Raw genomic sequence first — 22,842 nt, 5'->3', positions numbered from 1 at the left:
GCAAGCCCCTTTAAATCAAGCCAAGCCATATTTCTAAAGCTCTTTTTGGATACTTGCATTTATTCTTCAGCCTCATTTAATTAATTCTCTGTATGGGGAACTTATTTTCGCATATGAACTTACTAATTAATTAAAATTGGATATATTTTTGTTCCCCCCCCCCCAAACAAAATCATTAGATTATTTTTGTATGTTGGACAGGTTCTTATTAAAGTAACTGGAAAATACTAGTATAGGCATGTTCTCCATAAATTCATTAAAAAGTGCTTCTGTCATTTTGAAAGAACACTTGAGTATACGCAAGAAGAAACCATCTTAAGAACATTTGAAAATATATTTCATTCTTACCATAAATTATCTGCAGTAAGCCAAATCATACAACAATGAAACTAGTGTAGTTTCCTATTGGCTGAACAGAATAAGACACTCAAAAGCAGTACCTGGAGCTGCTGCCATAAGACGTCCTGATACATCTGAACCAGGCAATTTTCTTTTTAGAATTGGAACAATCTTCTCATCAAAATATTCCATTGCCATAGATGAAATGTCCCTTAACTCCTGAAGGACTTCATGGGCTCTTTGAGGAGCTTTAGTGGAGTTTACATACCTTAACACACGATAAATTTCATCTATTACCTAGTAATAAATGGAAAAAATAGAGACTTGGCTACAGCAAGATCAAATGAACATACTTTCCAACTGGGATATGGTTTTCTATAATGACTTTTTAATTATTTAAAAACAAATTAAAAAGTACTAGAAATAGTCTACAAAACAACTTAAGGGTGTGCATGTTTAATCCGACTTACAGGCATAGTAAATCTGAGGACAGTAAATCATAGTAAACCTAGAAAACAAACCAATGTTAATCAATATTTTATATATGTCTTTACTTTATACACCATATGATTGAAGACTTTTCACCCAGGTAGGCCAATTTGTTACAGGAAAGGAAAAAGCAGTCTTATACAAGAATAGATAATAAATAACAAAAGCCACAACATTTGTACAGGAGATCCTTACTGACATCCTCAAAATAATTTAATGTTAACCGGTGCTTTTTTTGTAAAAAAAAAAAAAAAAAAGGTGCCGGAACTCACACACGTCATACAACCCGCCTTGCTTACCCTACAAGGTTCCATCCAAAAAAGGTGCCGGAACTCCGTTCTGGGTGTTCTATGACAAAAAAAGCCCTGGTGCTAACATATATTTCCTTAACTTTAATATAGCCCTTTTTGAACATTACCTTTCCAGGTATGAAGCAGCAGAGGTTGGAATCCACATATTTCATAAATGTCATGTTTAGCAGTGATAACCTTGTTTCTACCGCAGCAAGAATATCTGCATGGCGAGCTAGTGAATGATTTCTCCTTTCTGATTCCCGTCTAAAAAAGAAATTCAGGTCTGTCATTTAGTGACACTGCAAATAATAGCTATGAACAAAAAATTACAGAATTAGAAGATGTGAAAGAAAATGTGACATCAGAAATCCATATATTATCAGAACTGTCCAAAATTCCTAATTCTATTTATTTTATTTTGTTAAAAATTGAAAGTTGATCCAACTGTTTCTTTACGTTTCGGGAACAGATAAAATTCATAGGCACATCACTGGTTAGAATTATTATTTACAGACATCATATTCCTATAGACCATATCAGCAATCAAATTCTTATATTCTTGTCCATTCCCATATTCCATCTAGGGAAGATTTTAGGATCTACTGTTTAATGCCTCCAGTAAGGTACAAAAAATATGCTTTAGATCCATAAAAGTACTCCTCCTTTTAAAAAGATGAGAAAGGGCAGGTGCATTACTAAAAATTAGTGAATTGTTGTTCCTGAATGCAGGTACTAATTTTCTTCTTAATCTAGCATAATTTATTACTACTTTGTAGTTCTGAAATTAATAAGAGGATGCAATAATGAAAACCAATTCACATATTTTCACTGGGGAAAATTGTCTCTTAATACAGGGGTCCCCAAGTCCCATCCGTGGGATGCAGGTAGCACACAAAACCACAGCCCCTCTGGTCCATGGAAAAACCTCTCTCCATGGAACTGGTCCCTGATGTCCAAAAGGTTGGGGACCTCTGCCTTAATACACAGGACAGATTATACTTCAAAATCTAACAATCTTCACATTGCATTCCAATGTGTTTTTAAAATTAACCTCTTGCCTTCTAAGTACTTGATAGGCTGGTGGTAAATCAGCTCTCCTGTTGACTGATGAGGGGCCTATTTCTCAGGCTTCAATCACTTCCCTGGCTGTTTTTGTGCCTGCTCATCCAACGATCTTAGTTGCTGCAAAGTTGAATGTGTGTCCTTGTTCATTGCATTGTGAAGCTACCAATGAGTTTGGGTCTCCTTGTTTGATTGCTCGCTTGTGTTCTTGCAGTCTGGTGGTTAGCTTCCTCTCTGTCTGATCTACATAATCACAGAGGAAATCCATGCAGGGCATTCTGCAGATTACATTGGAAGTATCTCCCACCTCCAAGCAATCTTTATAATGCATAATTTGTCCTTGAATGGTAGCCTCTGGGCGGTATGTGATGCCCACCTGCAGATCTCGGAAGCTGCGTTTTACGGCTTCCGAAATGTTTTTGGTATATGGCAGGGTGTGCCATGTGGTTGGTCTTGTACCTTGTTTCTTCCTTTCTCTTTCCACTGTGTTGAGCAGACATCTTGTAACTAATGATTGTGGATACCCATTCTGCTTGAATTCTTCACCTAGTTTGGTTTGCTGGGTACTACAGTGGATTCTCACCCTGCCATAGTGTTCTGATGCAACTCTTTTTACGTGACAATGGATGGATGCTGTAGAAATTCTGAATGTGTGTGGTGTTGGTGGCTTTGTGATAAACTGTAGTTTTTAGGCTTCCATCCTCTTGTCTGTCAACAAGTACCTCTAAAAATGGTAATTGCCTGGCTATTTCTTCCTCCATTGTGAACTGTATGTCAGGGAAAATGGAGTTCAATATGGTATGGAAGTCTTTAAGTGTGTTTCTCTTGATGATGACAAATGTGTCATCCATGTAACGGCATCCGAATTTAGCATGGTGTTCTAGTTCACACAGGACTGTTTCTGCAATGATTCCTGATACTGGGGATCCCATAAGTGTCCCTTTTATTTGTTCATACGTTTTGCTTTTGAGTGTGAAGAAGGTGCATTGTCAGTATTGAAGTAGCTTCATGATTTGTGTCTTGGTTAGGTTGTTCTGATCTGTGTTGTACTCTTCTTCTAGTTTTCTATCTATTAATAGATGTAAATAGGGATACTACATCAAAGGAGACCATGGTCTCATCAGGGAGCCACATTTAAGTCTTGTAGTTTTGTCAGAAATTGTATGGATGATGTGACTGTGCTGTTGGAGGGTTGGGTCAGGAAGCTTAAGTGCTGTGACAACCATTTAGCCAGGTTATACGTAGAGGTGTCTCGTAGCATTACAGTAGGTCTGAGAGGGACCTACTCTCAGTGTATCTCGGGGAGTCCGTAGAATCTCGCTGGGACTGCATCTGTTCCTCTCATTTTCCATTACTCCTTCTCTATTATACAGTTGTTTCATTTGATTTGGCTGAGCATTCAATTGGGTGACCATTGTTCTCATCTCTGATGTCTTTGCTGGTCTGTATGCTGAGGAATCATTGAGCAAGGCTAATGCCTTTATTTCATAATCTGTGTGGTTCATCACCACCGTTGAGTAACCTTTGTCTGCTGGTAAAATTCGTTTAGTGATCATTCAAAGTTACAGTGGCACTGAAAAAAGTGACTTAGGCTCAGTTTTCATATTTACAACTGTTGCTGTATCCCCATGGTCTCTGATCAAAATTTGGGTGTTTGGCAACTGGCATGTATTGCAACTGAGCTGGGATCATGTGATCACCATTTGTAATTTTCACAACCAGCTTTCAACAAGCAAAGTCAACGGAGGAATCCAGATTTGCTTAACAACATGATTCACTTAACAACTGCAATGATTTGCTCAATAACTGTGGAAAAAAAGTCGTAAAATGAGACTCAACTCATTTAACTGCCTTGCTTAACAGCCAAACATTTTGGGCTCAATTGTGGTTGTAAGTCAAAAATTATCTGCATTTCTAGAGTTAGGATATATTAATGATGCTGTTTAAAATTCATTTTAAATTTGTTACATCATACATTGCTTTGGGGAAACTCTGAGTAGAATATGGATAATTACATGCAAATGAACAAGGCAGACATATATTGGAAGAGCTTTGATAGATCCTGGCAACAATAAATCAAGAGCAGAAAACTGAAAAAGCAGACAGGAGACTGGGAACTAGATACCCAAGCAAAACATTGCAACATCAGGCCTCTACCAATAAATCAAATTAGTCAGCACATTCTAAAAAGAAATACTGTGGCATAATGGAAGTTTCTTACTGAAAGGAAGCTATTATTATATAAAGTTGTTTAATCTAACAGTGTACTTCACGATCAAATTCCCACTAGTAAGTTGTTATAAACCAGTGGTGGCGAACCTATAGCACAGGTGCCAGAGGCGGCACTCAGAGCCCTCTCTGTGGGCATGCGCGCCGTGGCCCCAGTCCTAGGCCTTCAGCTGGGTTTTATAAAACCTTTTCGCTTTAGGCCTCTGCCACCGTGTGCAAAAAAAAAAAAGGTTCAATCAATCAGTCAATTTCAACTTCTCGCGGGGAAAAAAAAGATCTTGCAAAGTTGGAATTGATTGAACTTTTTAGTCCCACCCAGTCTGCTGTTACCACCGCAGCCACGCCCACCCAATGGGTCACACCCACCCAATGGGCCACACCCACCCGGCAGCCGACGATGCATAAGTGGGTTTTGGGTTGCAGTTTGGGTACTCGGTCTCTAAAAGATTCACTATCACTGTTATAAACTATCAGCTATAAAGCCCTACGGGCACAGGCCTGGTCACTTGAGTGCCTGTCTCCCATGGCACTTGCCAGGCTGGTTTGATCCTGCAGGGTTGGCACACTTTGGATTCTTTCTGAGGAAACATCATCCATCGGGACAACGGAAGTATGTCTTTTCTGTAGCAGCCCCTGTCCTCTGGAACAAGGTTCCCCCCAAGATGCGGATGTGGTTTAGAAGAGCCATAAAGATTTGGCTGTTCACCCAAGTGTTTGGAGAGAGCGAGACCCCTTGCTTCACTCGAGGCTCCCATTTGCCTTCTTTATTGATTTTATTATAATTTCTTGTTTGTTTGTTGTGAGCCACCCAGAGTCATTGTGAGTCAGGTGGCATATACGTTTTCAAATTCTAAGTAGGAATACAAACAACTGATTCATAAATATGCATCAGCCACCACAGAATCAAAGGGCTGGAAAAAGATCTTGCAGGTCCTTCCAGTCCAGCCCCCTGACCAGGGGAAGAATGTTCAGGCCACTTTGACAAATATTTATCCAATACTCACGAACACTCACACCTTCAGGAGGCAGGGGAGTCTATTGCCTAATTACTTTCAGAGTCAAAAAAATTCTTCCTTACTTTGAAGTTAGATCTCTATCAGTAAAGGTATCCCTACTCTTAGGCACTACAGGTTAAATATTAATAATATTAAATTAATAAACAACTTTAGTTCCCTTTAATTGATGTAATTGAGGACTTGAGCTGATGCCTAAGCATAGTAATGGAGAGAATGAGCACATTATCATAGCTAAAACCTGATCAAGGCAAAATAGAAATAGTTTGCATGGACAAATGATCCTCAATCTGTTCCGGGGAGGGGGGGGGGAATTGCACTTTGTTTTGAAATGCATCATTTGATTATGCTCCTGGAGCCAATCATGTCACTGGAGACACAGACAGCAATTGTTGTTAGGAGCACCTTTCGTCAGCTCGGTATGATGTCCCTTTCTGAGCAAAGATAGCATGATACCATTATTTTTCTGGGTGGCATGCCTGGTACCCATACTAACAACCTTTGGGCACTAGGACAGGGGTAGGCAACCTTGGCTCTTTTATGACTCGTGGACTTCAACTCCCAGAATTCCTGAGCCAGCATGGCTGGCTCAGGAATTCTGGGAGTTGAAGTCCACGAGTCATAAAAGGGCCAAGGTTGCCTACCCCTGCATTAGGAAGTCACATTAGTTTCTCCCCGGCATTGCTATAATTTATGCTTAGTTTAAATGTCTATCCTATTCTGGGACGTGTAAACTTTACATTTGATATCTTTCCTGTACTATTTATTTAAGAAGTATATTTATACTGCTTATCGTTTTTCAAAACGTTTGTCTTTTCTTTTCTCAGAAAGCCTTGGTTAATGAAATAATGAACCTTGGTGAATGAAATAATGAACAAATAACCCTGAGAATGATGAGATATGGAGCTATATAGACATTCAAAATCAGGACCACCTTCAATAGTATTATAGCTTATCGTCTGCATGCCATCACAGCAGAACTGACTCTGAAACAGAGGGAGAAAATGACCGTTCACTTTCAAAACATTCCAAGCTCAGAATGGCCAAGCGTCAAATCATTCGGCACACACAAAGGAGGCAAGTGGTACCTCTCCCTGCTGTTCTGTTTACATGTGATAAACAATGGTTCTGCCACAAGATGGGAATAATTTCATCTGTTAAATATTTGTCTATATGATTGCGTATGGAAGGTTTTTCTTGAATCTCATCTATACATGCAGTTTTTTTTTAGATTGCCTTATCTCTGACCTTCAGGTTTTGTTGATGACATACCTTGGAAGTTGTGCTTTAACCTGTTTCTGACACAAGTTATGGTATCTTTCCACTTTCAGAAATCCCTGGTTTAGCATTCTCTGACAGACTAAATCCATTCTCTTACAAACCTAGATGGGAAATATAAAGACAAAATTTTAAGATATCTGAGGTAGTGAATATGTTACAGACTTCTTTATTATTATTAGACTTTTTTTTACCCTTGTGTGTGTAATAAACAAAGTAGTAACGTATACCTAATACTCCTGCCTATTTTCCCCACAATAGCAACTTTGAGGGAAGTTGGGCTGAGCGAGAAAAACTGGCCTAAAGTCACCAAGCTGGTTTTCATGTTAAGGTGGAACTAGAACTAGATAACTCCCATACAATCGTTCCCAGAGCTCTTTTAATACAACCCTCATCCCATAATTAATATTTAATGTTCTATTTTAAAATGGTCGTTTTTCCATAAAAATGACATTTTAAAAATTGATATTTTTGATGTGATTCTTCTTAGCATTAACAGAAAATGGGGATTTGAAGCTCTGAAGAAATAGATCACATACAAAGAACCTTTAAAAAAAACCAAATCATACTTACAGCTTTTTTTTAATGCAATTAATAATCTTTATTGTAATCATCATCCCAACTGCCTAGTAAATAAAGAATTCTTTCCATATTCATCATTTTGAACAGGGTTTCTATAGTTCCAGCAGTCTTTTATGCCAATTTACAATACTCAATGTATATCTAATATCTCTATTTTCTTTTTTTTCTAGTGGAGACAGGCATAATATAAAAGTTGGAAATAACTAATAAAGGAGAAGATTTGGAGCTCAGGGTTGACATGAGGGATCCTGGGTGCTCTCTGAGCTTACTTGTTTTCTTGCAGACATTTCATTACCCAAACTAGATAACATCATCAGTGCTGGGACTGATGATGTTACCTAGTTTGGGTAATGAAACGTCTCCAAGAAAACAAGCAAGCTTAGAAATAACTAAACAATAGATAAATGGATGCAGAGGAGATAATCAGTTCTATTTTGTTTATCAATCGAATATTCTTTTTTGCTTTCTTAAAAGCAGTTTAAGCAGAAGTAGGCATCTAAAAGGTTCTTATATAATGCTATGGCTTCTTTGCAAAATAAAAAAGAGGTAATCCAATTCATTTATTTCTATCCTTCTGTAGCTTATCCCACCCCTATCTGTCAGTTGATCATCATGGAAAAGACTTGGCATCTTGAAATACTATGTTTGTTTTTAACTTCTAGCTAGAAAATTAAGCCATAATCCAAAACTGGGCATTGTTCATAGACAAAATGCTTTGGCTGCAAATAGTTTTCAAAAACTATGTTTATGCAATGGAATCTGAATGCATCCTCACATTGTTTCTGTTAACACTTTAATTTCAATTATAGCAGCAAACCATTGTTTTCTCTTACTAAACTAGATGTGGCAAAAGTTGGAGCTTGGGTTCTCAGTATCTTCCTTCTCTTCCGCCATCATATTTACTGTACCTATCTTTTTTACCTCACTGCAGTCTGAAAAGATATATGAAGAGGGAATCAATTTCTATGTTTCATACCATGAAAATCTATTTCTTCCAAATACTTTACTGCTTCATTGCAGATTTTCAGAACCACCCACAGTTATGCAGGCTGATGAACAAATTAAAAACAAACAAATAAAAAATGAGTTTGTAAATAAAAAATTCTATATGGAAGAAACAGGATTTGATTTCTTTGAGAGACGTAAAAATAATTTCTGGGGCTTTTTAATCCTGATTATGAACTCCTACTATTTATTTTTATATTTAATTTTCAGAAAGAAGTCTAGAAGTTCAGGTTTATGGGGATAAATACTATTTATGCTATCTATGCTATTACACCTTGGCTGAAATTGAAAAGCTAAGTAGGGTTTAACTTGATAAGTACAGGAAATACCATGGTTATACAGTAGACTGGAAAGTTGGAAAAATATCCTAGAAGAAAACAATGGCAAAACATTTCCATATTGTTGCCAAGAAAATTAAATAGATTTTTTATGAAGTTACTAGGAATGAAACCTGATGATGACTTTTTATGAGGGGGACAAGCTGCCACTCTGCGTTTCCAATCCTGTTTCAACATGCTTCCTATTTTTTTAGTTACTAAACTTGGATATGATTTGTGGGTCCCCAAAGATAGTCCTGGGTGTATTGAAGATTTCCAGGGAAAAAAAACCTTAAAATAGCTTTTCATAGTATAGAAACACATTTTAGATTCCAGCACCTTGAATAATTATTTTTGATACTTTACTTCATAAATTTCAATCTTAATATTTGGCCAGGATAAGGCTGCATTCCATTCATGATTTAACTTATTCAAAATCAAAGACAGATAAGAAAAATGCTCAAACACATGCCTTAGGAAAACCATGAGAGATGAAAATAAGGGGGTGAGACAAAAATCCTAAAAAATAGAAAGAGGATTCCATCTTCCCTTTAGAGATGTTGAAATGTAAGGCAAAGAAGAGGTAGTGCTATGACAATGACATTTTTGAGCAACAAAAAAAAAAGGATTTTTAAAATAGAATGAGCAATGCCACATCAACCATAGCAAAAATGGCAAATTCTGCTCTCTTGATTTTTATTTCCGGCTTGGACTTAAGCAAGAGATGCATTAGCTTGGCTAATCCACAAAGTGCAATTAGACCAAATAAATAGGTAAAACATAACCACTGTGTAGGATTTCATAAAGAAATCTTGATGAAACTACAAGAGATTCTGCTTTATATTTTAAGTTTGATTTGACCAGCACATTCCTCAAAAGTGAAAAGGAATCATTGAGCATGAAAGATCGAGATGAGAAGATTGCCTGCACTGATGCTAAACAGTAAAAAAATAAATCATTTTAAAAATAATTTACTGTTTTACATCATTTAGGATAGATTTTTTTAACCTTGCATTTTTATCACTTTCTGTTTATCACTTCCCATTTATTGTTACCACATTTTTCTCAGAAAAGATTGTGCCAAAAACTTTACCATCTACAAAAAGGTAGGACAAGCTCTGCTCTAAAGCTTTCATGTTTAAATGCAAACCTATCATGCAAAGAAAGAGAAACAGGGAAAAAAAAACAACTAGAGAAAATATGTTAAAAGTTGCCTCACATACTTTTAAGAAATTCAAGATGACATTTCTGTATTAGTATTGGCTCTGGTTGCCAAATGTTTGCAAGGCAAAGTTAAGAATGTTTGATTTATATCCTGCCTTTTATTCAAGAGCTCAAGATGGCATATATACTATAGCACTGATTGCTCCCATTTTTCCATTCACAACAACCCTATGAGGTAGGCTGAGTTGAGAGAGACTGATTGGTCTGTCACCCAATGAGTTTTCATGGGGGGGATGGGGACGGGAATGGGGCTTGAGCCTGGATCTTTCCAGTTTACCACAAATCACGACACTGCACTAGTTTGGTGGAGGTTTTGGGCAATAAAGGAGGGATAGCAGTTCCTACAGTTACTCTATTTGTAGCAGATAGCTGGAGCTCTGCTAGTCTTCGGTGAGAAAATAGAACCTATCATTTCACAAAAGAACCAAGTATGCTTCAACTTGAAAGCTGTACACATTGGCATTCAAACTATTCCTTAAGAATCAAATAAGTTCAGAATCCGCAAGAACAATTCCACATAGCTATTAACGAATATTTTTTTACAGTAATGAGGGGAAAGTAGAGGAGCTTGTTTGCAGTGGACTTCTAGAAGAATGCAAAAATCCCTAAGACATTACAATGAAGGCAGAGATGCTAAAACGTTTACAGTATAATACCATACCCAGGAGGCAATACTAAAACAACTGGTTTTAATGTAAACAATAACTGAAAACAAACAAAAGTCATGGGGGATTTAAGGAAGAATACAGAAAACAAGCAAGGTTTTTGTAATAAGAAAACAAAAGGAGAGCAAAGTCCTTGGCGCTAATCTCAGTCATGTTCCAGTAAGCAGAAGCAGATTATCAAAAGATAGGCTAGCCGGCCTCCCAAAGCAAATAAAGTATCCTTCAACCTGCAATCAGACTGTATGTAGTGTCTTCAAATCAGATATGAAAAATTGGTTAACATTAATAGCAAGTTTTTAGTTGTACAATCAAATCAGTCTCAAAGCAAGGCAAGATTCTGAAAGAGTATACAACTAGTGGCTAGCTATTCTCTCCTCTTGAGCAGCACTCATACACCTCACTAAATACAGTTCAAATATTGGAGCAAATCCTGAAGTAAAAAAAAAAGTATTCTTTTGTAGACCTTTCTTCACTTTGCTGTATAACACACAGCTTCTGATTTACAACTATAAAACAGTTTTGTAATATTATTTTTCTGAAACCTAGAAACTGGGATTCAAACGACTGAGATTTCAAGATGTCTGAAATATATGCTCAAGTACAAATACACAGTATTGTACTTTCATATTATTATTTTTTTGCAATAACAACAGAGGTAACTGGAAAGTAAAAGGGAGCCAGTTTGGGCTAGTGGTTAAAGCAGCAGGCTACAAAGTGGGAGACTTTAAGTTCAAGTCCCACCTTAGCTATGAAAGTCAGCAGGTTGACTTTGAACCAGTCATTCACTCTCAACTCAACCCACCTCACAGGGTTGCTGTTGTAGGGAAAATGGGAGGAGAAAAGTGTGTTGGATATGTTCATCGCTTTATTTGTAAAAATAATGAAGATGGAATACAGATAAGTATATATAAAAATAAATATAAGGCAGCTACTGTATTATAAATAGAATCCTGCTTCTTCCTTGGAATTCTACTTTAATGATGCTCTGAAACAACTTAGAATTCTAAAAACACAACAATGTGATTGATCCTACAAACATGTTGCATATTTTTTTTTAATATCAGTACCTAAATGCAGTGTACAAACTTCTCCAAGTTTGATTTTAATACCCAGGAATGTAAAACACTTTCCAGTACTGTTACACTTACAAATACAGCAATTAATACAGACAGAAACAAAATACAGTCATCTACTATTCACAATCATTTTAGAGATAATAATGCCGGTAGTTCAAGATATACCCAAGGGAATTAAATATAAAAACTTCCAAATGAATGTATTTTAACGAACATAACAGAGGATAGCCATCCTTTTATGGTAAAATTGAATATAGAGTAACAAGATATTACATTGAAGAGTCTTTTGACAGGAATGCACAAAATTATAGTGTTACACTGACATCTAGTGGTAAAGCAGGACCATGCAGCCATAGTTCAACAGCTGGAGCTTGGATAGAAACAAAATGGGTTGAGAAAGATCAATGCTATTTAATTCACACATTAAAAATCACTAAAATCATTAAAAATCACTAAAATGGTTCTCTGAAAGAAGGCAAAAGGAGATTAACAGAAATATTGGCAAAGTAGTCCAACAGACTATATGCAAGACTCAACCAAAATTAAATTCTAGCTATAATTCCACTCCAGAAAAATACTCTGAATAAAATATCCGAAGTCTGGAACCAGTGAAATGGATCTACAAAAATTGCCTCTTCTTAATATCAAATAAATGGTTTATATTATATTTTATGCTTTACATCTAAATATCAGATATATAAATGGTTAGTGAATGTAATCAACTGTTTCTAGAGGATGAGAAGAGAGGTTAGATTTGTTGATGATGTTAAACTATTCAGAATAGTAAATACTGTCACAAAATTTCTATTCTTTGCTGTAGAATTACATGATATTACTCATAATGTCAGTGCAGTAAAATAGTTTAAATATAGCTTTATTTTTCATTATGATAGTTTGACATTTACTATATGTTTCATGTTGACCACAGCTTTGCACATCAGATAAAGAGAACTGTAATGTTGCAAAAAGTGAAGAATTTTGCTGCAGTCTTTTGTCATCAGATATGCCATAGCGTTACCATCCCACTTCTTATAATTCCTATCAAAATGCTTAATGCATGAACCAATTTAATACATGCTGAGTGAATTGCAATCCATAAAGCTTAATTGCTTTCTATTATGTTCCCACACATCAAACATTCCTTGGCTTTTTGTTAAATTCACCCGCACTTCTGCCTATGTGTCACTATATTCTACCCACGTCATCTGCAACTTTAATACAGAATTGTTTTCCTGGAATGTTTTACCTATTTTGATATTTATATTTCAGAATTCAAAAATAATACAACAGAATAAAGACAAAGGCTATAACTATTCTTTCAGAAAGATACTTCAAAAAGCATAGTAACATATTCAAAGAAATTCTTTTTGGATCGATTAAAGCAGCTGCAACATTTTCCAGGCTTTTCGGGGTGCTTCACTCTCTGTGCAATGTGTTTGCATAGGCACATCCCTTCTTTGACACAGATAGTCCTTGACTTACAACCACAACCGAGCCCAAGATTTCTGTTGCTATGCAAGGCAGTTGCTAAGTGATTTTTGCTCCATTTTATAACCTGTTTTACCTCATCTGTTAAGCAAATTGCAGTTGTTAAATGAATCATGACACCATTAAGCAAATCTGGTTTCCCCCATTGACTTTGATTGTTGGAAGCTGGCTGGGAAAGTTACAAATGGTGACCACATGACCTGGGTCAGTACAACTGTCAGTTGCCAAGAGCTCAAATTTTGATCACATGAACCTGGGGATGCAGCAACAGTCGTAAGTGTGAAAATTGGCTATTAAGTCACTTTTTAAAGTTTTGTTGTAACTTTGAACAGTAACTAAATGAATGGTTGTTAAGTTGAGGACTGCCTGTACACATCCCAATGTGTTCCAGGGGACCTCTTTTAAAGAATTTGTGTAGCCCTAATGGAGATTATCAAACAATGGCGTAAAACTATGGCCTTTATTTGTTTACAATTTTTTAAAAAAGACACTTTGATAGAATTACTTTATTGCCAGCATTTACTGGACTAAAGAAGTATATATCAGAACAAATTACCAAACTATCTGAAGCTAAGGTGTATCATTCATTAGAGGAAATATAATGAAATAGCAGCAAAAAATACAGTAAGTACAGTATTTATAAAATAATAAAATTTAGCAGAGCTTAAAGAAGTTATTACTGCCTGATATTACAGTGGCACACATGCAAAGATCACTTTTTAAAGACTGAATTTATTAAGAAAAGACACTGGTTACCTATAAATGGAAGTTAAATGGCAGTGGTCTTCTGATTAATATATGAATATCTCCAGAGCTATGGCCAAATAAATAAAGACAACTTGTGGATTTGATGTTACAGAACAAATTTTATATTATTATGGCACTTGGAACTTTCTTTCTATTATATATAATTATTTTAGCTTTCACAAACAATCTTCCTCCGGACCTCCCATCTTCCTTGAATGTCTAAACTGATAATACTGTAATTTCAAGGAAAATTTGCTTTTCTTAGATTTTTGGATAATATCTAATGTATTATTTTTGTTCCTTTGTCAGTTTTTATTCCTGGCTTCTGCCCAGACAAATCCCTGCAATTTCCTTGGCAAGATTTTTCAGAAGTGGTTTGCCACTACTATTTTCCTACGGCTGTGAGTGAGTGAATGACCCAAGGTCATCCAGTTGGCTTTATGTCGAATATTTGATGGGCTGTCATAGAGAAGAGGGAGTCAACCTATTCTCTAAAGCACCTGAGGGCAGGACAAGAAGTCACAGATGGAAACCTATCAAGGAGAGAGACAATCTAGAATTAAGGATAAATTTTCTGTCAGTGAGTACAACTAACCACTGGCTTTCCTCCTGAAGTTGGGGGTGCTTTGTCACTGGAAGTTTTTAAGAAGAGATTGGACAGCCATTTGTCTTGAATGGTATAGGGCAGGGCTTTTCAACCTTTTCACCGATTGTACCACTTTTAGAATATGGCAATATTCGAGTACCACCTAGCAAGGTGTCAAAAACTTGATGACCAAAAAAAAAAAAAAANCATGAACCTGGGGATGCAGCAACAGTCGTAAGTGTGAAAATTGGCTATTAAGTCACTTTTTAAAGTTTTGTTGTAACTTTGAACAGTAACTAAATGAATGGTTGTTAAGTTGAGGACTGCCTGTACACATCCCAATGTGTTCCAGGGGACCTCTTTTAAAGAATTTGTGTAGCCCTAATGGAGATTATCAAACAATGGCATCAAACTATGGCCTTTATTTGTTTACAATTTTTTTAAAAAAGACACTTTGATAGAATTATTTTATTGCCAGCATTTACTGGACTAAAGAAGTATATATCAGAACAAATTACCAAACTATCTGAAGCTAAGGTGTATCATTCATTAGAGGAAATATAATGAAATAGCAGCAAAAAATACAGTAAGTACAGTATTTATAAAATAATAAAATTTAGCAGAGCTTAAAGAAGTTATTACTGCCTGATATTACATGCAAAGATCACTTTTTAAAGACTGAATTTATTAAGAACAGACACTGGTTACCTATAAATGGAAGTTAAATGGCAGTGGTCTTCTGATTAATATATGAATATCTCCAGAGCTATGGCCAAATAAATAAAGACAACTTGTGGATTTGATGTTACAGAACAAATTTTATATTATTATGGCACTTGGAACTTTCTTTCTATTATATATAATTATTTTAGCTTTCACAAACAATCTTCCTCCTGACCTCCCATCTTCCTTCCTTGAATGTCTAAACTGATAATACTGTAATTTCAAGGAAAATTTGCTTTTCTTAGATTTTTGGATAATATCTAATGTATTATTTTTGTTCCTTTGTCAGTTTTTATTCCTGGCTTCTGCCCAGACAAATCCCTGTAATTTCCTTGGCAAGATTTTTCAGAAGTGGTTTGCCACTACTATTTTCCTAGGGCTGTGAGGGATTGAATGACCCAAGGTCATCCAGTTGGCTTTATGTCGAATATTTGATGGGCTGTCATAGAGAAGAGGGAGTCAACCTATTCTCTAAAGCACCTGAGGGCAGGACAAGAAGTAACAGATGGAAACCTATCAAGGAGAGAGACAATCTAGAATTAAGGAGAAATTTTCTGTCAGTGAGTACAACTAACCACTGGCTTTCCTCCTGAAGTTGGGGGTGCTTCGTCACTGGAGGTTTTTAAGAAGAGATTGGACAGCCATTTGTCTTGAATGGTATAGGGCAGGGCTTTTCAACCTTTTCACCGATTGTACCACTTTTAGAATATGGCAATATTCGAGTACCACCTAGCAAGGTGTCAAAAACTTGATGACCAAAAAAAAAAAAAAAGTTGCAATTGCACTGAAATGATTTATGACCATTTTCACACTTATGACCATTGCAGCATGCCCAGGGTCATGTGATTTATACTTTGATGCTTGGCAACTGATTCATATTTATGATGGTCACAGTGTCCCAGGGTCATGTGATCACCTTTTGACAAGCAAAGTCAATGGCAGGGCTGCTGGTGGCCAAGTGCTAAGGCGGGACTTCCTTCCCTCCCTCCCTCCTTCCCTGCTTTCCTCTTTCTCATTCCTATCTCCTTCTGAAGGAAGAATTTGAACACCCTCCCCCAAATTTTCCCTCTTCCATATATTCATCAAACAAGGAAAAGCCTCCAGAGACAGAAAAGACAAGCCGCTGAGGGAACTAGCTTTAAAAGGTGCATTCCCCTTTAAGAATTAGCTACTGGTTAGAAAGGAAAGTTAAGGAGCCTGCAGCTAGCACTTAAGGAAGAAAAAAATGTAGTAAGTACTGGCTGTCGGCTAAGGCAGCCTCCCCAAATGGCTCCATTCATAAGTAAAGGAATGCTACAGGCAAAATCCATTCAGGAGAAAAATACTTCAAAATTCCTTGCAGCAAAACTTACAGCTAACAATAGCAGAGCAATAGAAGCTAACACCAGTCATCAGCCAAATAAAAATTGCCAAACACTCCTTAAGAACACAAAGCCCACACTGCACAAATCCCAGAACTTCAAAGTCACAAAAGCACGTAAGAATACTTCCACTCTCCATCTCCCTCCCTCCCTCTGTGCCTCACTCCGATACTGCCTTTCTTCATTGCTGCCTTTCTTCATTCCTCGTGGAGGGCGACCCCTCCCCCGCTGCATTTCTTGCCTGTTTTTGTTGCCAGCACAGATGGTTGCCACAGAAGTTATAGATCAGCTCATGACCAGCATGCTTGATCTCCTCTCCTCTCCCGCCACCCTCCTCCTTCTTTCCCTTCGGTGCAGCTAGAGCTGACTCTGCCTCCTCCCAAGGCTGCTTCTTTTTCTCTCTCTCCCTCTCCCGCCCAAACTGCCTCCTTTTATAGCCTCTCCTGCCTCCGCCCCCTCCTCCTCCTTTCTCTTCCGGGTGAGCCGGAAGTGAGCCTGGGGCCTTTGCCTCGCCCCAGCCACTCTGCAGCTCTGGAGGATTCTCTCACAGTAAATACTGTGCTGCGCTGGGTCGTTCCCTCCCCCACTACACTTGGCTGGGCAGGGCTGCGTACTACCTGCCACATGCTAATGTACTACAGGTGGTACGCATACCACCGGTTGAAAAGCCCTGGACTAGAAGACCTTCAAAGTCCCTTCCAACTTAGTTATTTTGTATTCTGTAAATATTATGTATGTAATCCTTTTAACTATTAAAATGTCAGCCAGTTTCATTTGTAGGCTGTGCTTAACATATTTGCCAATATCATTTTTGTATCCTACCAATTTTAAATTTATTTCTGAAACAGCATCATTTTGTTACATCCTCTTCTATTTCTTCTTTTAAGCCCATTTTTATTGTGTCAGTCGAAAGAGAAGTTCTGGGTACAATGTTGCCAAATATCCTTAAATTCTTCCAGAACTAAAATATATTTCTCCATTCACTATTAATGGGAATTTTCCTTTAATTGTTTCTGGCTGCCTCTAGTAACCAGCCTTCAAGGTCTCCTCCTCTCATCCAGAACATTTCCCCAAGAAGAGATGTCTTACACTTACACTCAAATTGCCATATATAAATAAATTATAGGAAATATTCTTATAACTTTTTCAGAGTCTTGTTTTCAGTCAATCTGGCCTTCCTGTCCATTTAAAAACTTTATAAAATCACCCTTTTGTAACTTACTTCCAAGTAATAAAAAGGGGTTTAAGGTTTTGTTTTTTCTAATTTTAAACTTACATAAATCTCCCTTCACTGCAGGTTGGAGGAAAATCACCCAGTATAATAAAACTTGTCCTTCTGGACATTCTTAATGTCCAAAATGCAATCAATAAGCTGTTTCCAATAAAAGTGATTAAGAAGGGAAGTGAGCAAACTCAGTGTCCTTCTGAAAGGCTCCAAACCATGGCTTGGGCATTCCTGTCCATCCCAACTCCCAGAGCTCTAAAACCTGTTTGAGATCATTGTTTTATGATCCTACTATCTGTAAGGACACCCTCGGTGATCCCAAGTCCTCTCCTTCATTCAGACAAGAATCTGGGAAGCTACTTCCTCCACCGGTTTCACTTTCCACCATGATCATTGCCTATGTTAAAAGTGAAGCTGTCTTAGTCCCCAATTGCTTCCCCAGAAACGGAACGTTTTTTCTTTCAATATCATTCTAGCACTGATGATGCTACCTAGTTTGGGTAATGAAATGTCGGCAAGAGAACAACGAAGGTCAGAGAGCACCAAGGACCCCTTCTTTCAATATTTAGCAGACCATGTTACTTGGAGAATTAAAAGAAATACATGGACACCAATTTACGACACCCAATCTTTCCTAGACATTTGGTTAGATTAAATTCACTCTTAATCATAAAGTGTGATTATTCTAGTGAGGGACATAAAACTCAATAGTTACTGTGAGTTACCACTAAGTAATTTACTGCTTTTTCGTAACTATTCAGAAACATTCTGCCCAAAATCAAATTCATGTGGTAGATAGTAATTCTGTTTGCTTCCATGTTCTCACTGAAACTATTGAGACTAATAAGAGTATGGTATCTGGAATTGCTCTCTTTTATGCTTTACTTACATTTCTGTAAACTTGTCAGACACTTTGTTCATTTTATGTGTTTATATTCTGTCTTTCTTCAGAAAAACTGAAGAAATTATCGTCTTCTTCTATTCCTACAGTCAGAAAACCTATAGTTGGACCTTCACTAAGCCTGGATCTATATTTACAATAATCAAAGCCATTTTAACAAAGAATCATATAATTAGCAAGAACTGCTTTATGCCAGCTTACTTTTGGAAACATATATCAGGGATTTTAAAAAATCTTTAGAAATGAAAGGTTGTTATAGCTTATTATCTGTTATGTGTATCACTGGAGCCCAGCAAAACTGTTAAGAGTAAAACAAAAGACTGCAATTAACAAAGCATGTTAGAAATACACTCCCCTCATTATAAGGCATTATTTGCTCAATTCATGATTTGCTGAAAAAAAAACATGACTGGTGCTTTACAGAGTATGCAAGCAATAAAGTATGATTTATACTCTATAGAGGCATATAATTAGGCTGGAAAATATTTATAAAATTGGATAATTAACTGCATAGTTACCTAAATTTCTCTTTTTTTTTAGTTGCATGACTACTTGCATGTCCATGGCTATCAAGTGTTCTTCAAACACCATTCAGCTACAATATGTAGTTTTAATAATAATATAAACTTAATGTTTCATTTTCATTTAAGAAGTGCATCAACAGTTAAATTTAAAAAAATAATTATACTTAAGCAAATGTTAGAAAGGGAAAAGTAAATTCTTAAGAGGATTTTCAAGAACATTTGTTTTCTTAAGGAGAGATATAAAATTTTAAACACTTTATTCAATAGAACTGTTTTAAAGTTTGATAGAAGATAGGATACCAAAATAATTTATCTCAGTATCTTCTAGCCCACGGGTGTCAAACTCGCCGCATCACGTGACGTGTTGCGACGTATCACAACTTTTTTTGCATTGCCGGAGCTGGGGTGGGCGCGGCCTCCACATTATGCAACCGGCCCACGGGCCAGCAGTTTGACACCCCTGTTCTAGTCAAAGTATTAGCCAGGTTCAGGTATACTACTAAACTATTATTTTAATCATGCTTTGGCTACATTGTAATAGCTGTTTGTACATTATATATTGAACCATAAATCATGATTTATAAACCAAAGACTCAGTTCAGACATTATCTTAGTCAAAACCAAGCAAACCACAGTAAGGCTTAGTGCAAATTATAGTTCTAGCCATTATTATAAATCAAATTATGGTCTACTCTGAAAATGTATTTCACACGTTATATGTCTTGTACTGCATTAAACATTTATCATGCTAAATTATTACTGTGTATGATTACTTTCTCTTCCAGATACTGACGTTGGAAAAAAATCTAACCCAGAATTTTCATGCAAATTGCTAGGTACAATGAAAATAGGTTGAGTGTGTTTGGTTGCTTAGCTACATCTGTTTGATGTCTGCAATACATAAATACTTTGGCAAATCAAAAGGATTGACTTTTTATTTTACAATCAACTAGAGACCCAATGTAACTTTCTTATACTGCAATGCTTTCACAGTGAACACAGCCTAATTTTAAATATCATAATGATCAATGGAATACAATACTTCGTTAGTTTTTTCAAAGGAAGGATCAAGCTATATCGATTCTAATAATATCAAGTCTGCAATCCCAAAGTCAATTACCTGAAAGGAAACCTCAATAAATGCAGCTAAACTTGTTTCTGAAAGAAAAATGCATAACACTGGGCTGCAATAAGTCTCGATTTCAGTACTGATCAGACAGATGCAGCACAAAAGCAATGCTGCACATTTTCTTTTATAAGCCATTGTTCTAACCAGGAGACATTTTGTGTGGTTCCTAAGATATCTAAACATGTGTCTATTTTTAAAGACCTGCAGTCTGCTTGATGCAGAAGTAAGAGACAATGAAACCTGCAAGGTGGAAATGGAATTTATAATTGGATAAATTTTCTCAGCTCTAACACTGGTTAACTCCTTATTCTTCTGACCACATGTCACACATGCTCTAACAAAACAGACAAAATTCTGTGGTTAATAATAAACTGTCACAAAATACTGAATAGCCTTGGCAGCAAAAGCAAGAATAATTTATTTTTAAAACTCAACCATGTGATTTTCCACATAGAAGTATTTTGCATGCATTTCCAGGTAAAGCAACCCTACTCTCAGATAAGTCAAGCACTGATCTGTTTGCATATTTGACTTTTAACATAAATTATACACAGGATTAGACAGTTGGTCCTTTAGTTGCAAGAACAAATCCATATTCACTACAGTAATATCAAAAATGTTCTGTAATTTCTGCTTGTGTTGGTGCATACAAGAATAAGGCAATTGTCTCTAGAGTCTTTCCCATATAGAGGCCTGCAAGTTTTAGACAATAACCTCCACCAGTCCTAGCCACATTCTATAGGATGATAGAGCTTGCAGCCCCATGTATTGAAAGTTTTATGACCATCCTAGTCATCAGATTCCATTTTTTTCAGAAAATATTGACAGGAAGAGCAAACTACAATCATTTTCAGCAGTGCTATTTTTTTCACTTTTTGCTGCCCTGAGCTATTTATAAAAAATAAAAAATAATAAAGGTGGGATATATCTAATGATAAAGCCATACATAATATGCCTTGTAATAAGACATACAAGCACAGTAATTTAACAAGAAATTTATATACATGTGACTATTAGATTATGTTCCCACTTAATTATATTCAAGCACATTTTATCTTAATTCTTGTTCTTGTACCAAAACACTTAAAAGATAGAACAAAGACACTTCTACTTTTCTACACATTTCTCTCCCTTTTCATTAATCCCATACATCTTCTGCATCTGGATAATGTGAGTTCTTCAGAATATGGGTCTTTATCATGTTTCTAATGGTTGTAAAGCATATGCTTATTACTTAAAAAGTAATATGAGTCCCAAATATATAGTATATTACCCACACATTTCCTGTAGACAGCTAGAGAAAATAAATTCTGGATGAGGAAATCTCATCCGGGCAGAGAGAAGCAGTTGTGGAAACTGCTACAGGGTAAAGACCTGAGAAAGTAGCATTTTTAAAGCACGTCAAAAGAGAAGTGGTGGGTGGAGAAGAGGATGGATGCCAGCGCGACAGGAACCCAAATAAGATGAGAGAATCTGGGGGGTTCCTTTCCGTCATAAAAGGGGTTGCATCATGGGATCCTCAAATCGGGGATCCCTTCTCCTAAAAAGTACATTAGACCTTTTCATTCCATGCAAGGCTTCAAAAAAGAAGCCCTAAAGGTCATCCACTCCGACTCCAACTTGGGCATTTCCCCCCTCTTGTAAATGACCCCAGGGCATTTCCAATTAAAACAAAAACAGCCAAGAAGCTAATCTTGGGGAGTTTAGGGAAGATTTACACTTCGATTCGGTTTTGCCTAAGAGGAAATGCTTGCGATCCGCAAGAGGGGTCGGAAAGGTGGGAGACAGAAAGGCGCTTGTCTACGTCCCCGTTGGGTCCCCAAATCTCTACCCGGCCAAGACCGAGAGTCTCCTCTTCGCCAGCCCTCCTTCGATCCCAACCGCAACTCAGCCCCTCACCAAGCGGAGCTGGCTGGTCTCGTCGTAGGAAAGGAAGCCGAGGATGCTCTCGATGGCCACAATGGGCAGCCCCACCAGCGTGTTGCTCTGCGGGAGCTGCTCCAGGGACGGTGCTTCCCCCCGGGGCTGTGGCAGAGGAGGTGGGGAGAGCCGCGCCGAATCCATGGCGCCTCCTTCTCCTTCCGACAGGAGCCGCTCAGCCGCTACAACTGCCGCCATCTTGGGGCCTATTTCCTTCCTCGGCTCCGGGAGGGGGCACTTCCTGTGGCAACGTTACCGCCTCCTTCTTCGGCGAGACACTTAAAGAGACAGAGTGCGGCTTCTGGGTCGAATTGTTCAGTCTTTGGAAATTCCGCAGTCTCCGCTTTCAACTGCTAGACTTCTCTGCAAGCCCGTTCCAGGCACCTTTCGGCTCCTGGTGGTTGTCCAAGTATTCAAACTTGCAGGAATATGCCAGCACAATTTCTCTTCTCTTCTGATTTCATTTGCTGACTGGCGCAGTGATGCCGCCGGTTGAGATGCCGCCGCCGGCACAGTGATGCCGCCGGAGAAGAAATCAGCAGAATGAGCAGGACGACCCGCAAAATGAAATGCAATCCGGGTTCTAAAAGATGTGACCCCCTGACGTAAAGAACTTACTACAGTAGCATCAGGGAAGCTGCAACAGCCTAATTCATTAGGTTTTGG

At 37.4% G+C, this 22,842-nt stretch overlaps 1 protein-coding gene across 1 annotated transcript in view; it reads right to left on the bottom strand.

The window, feature by feature from the left end:
* The window catches only part of FBXO28 (F-box protein 28), a 28,368-nt gene extending 5,950 nt beyond the window's left edge, over nucleotides 1-22,418 (bottom strand). Inside the window, exons 1-4 of the mRNA XM_015820359.1 lie at nucleotides 22,156-22,418; nucleotides 6,698-6,807; nucleotides 1,247-1,385; nucleotides 441-636 (exon numbers count right to left, since the gene is read on the bottom strand). Coding sequence (XP_015675845.1) covers nucleotides 441-636; nucleotides 1,247-1,385; nucleotides 6,698-6,807; nucleotides 22,156-22,374 — 664 coding nt within the window. The 5' untranslated portion in view covers nucleotides 22,375-22,418. The remainder of the gene's footprint in view (nucleotides 1-440; nucleotides 637-1,246; nucleotides 1,386-6,697; nucleotides 6,808-22,155) is intronic.
* Nucleotides 22,419-22,842: the final 424 nt, after the last annotated feature.

Source organism: Protobothrops mucrosquamatus, unplaced genomic scaffold (assembly GCF_001527695.2).
Source record: "Protobothrops mucrosquamatus isolate PMUCROS unplaced genomic scaffold, P.Mucros_1.0 scaffold_3, whole genome shotgun sequence".
NCBI classification, from domain to species: domain Eukaryota; kingdom Metazoa; phylum Chordata; class Lepidosauria; order Squamata; family Viperidae; genus Protobothrops; species Protobothrops mucrosquamatus.
The sequence above is the reverse complement of the archived record's forward strand: the minus strand, read 5'-3'. Positions and strand labels throughout refer to the sequence as shown.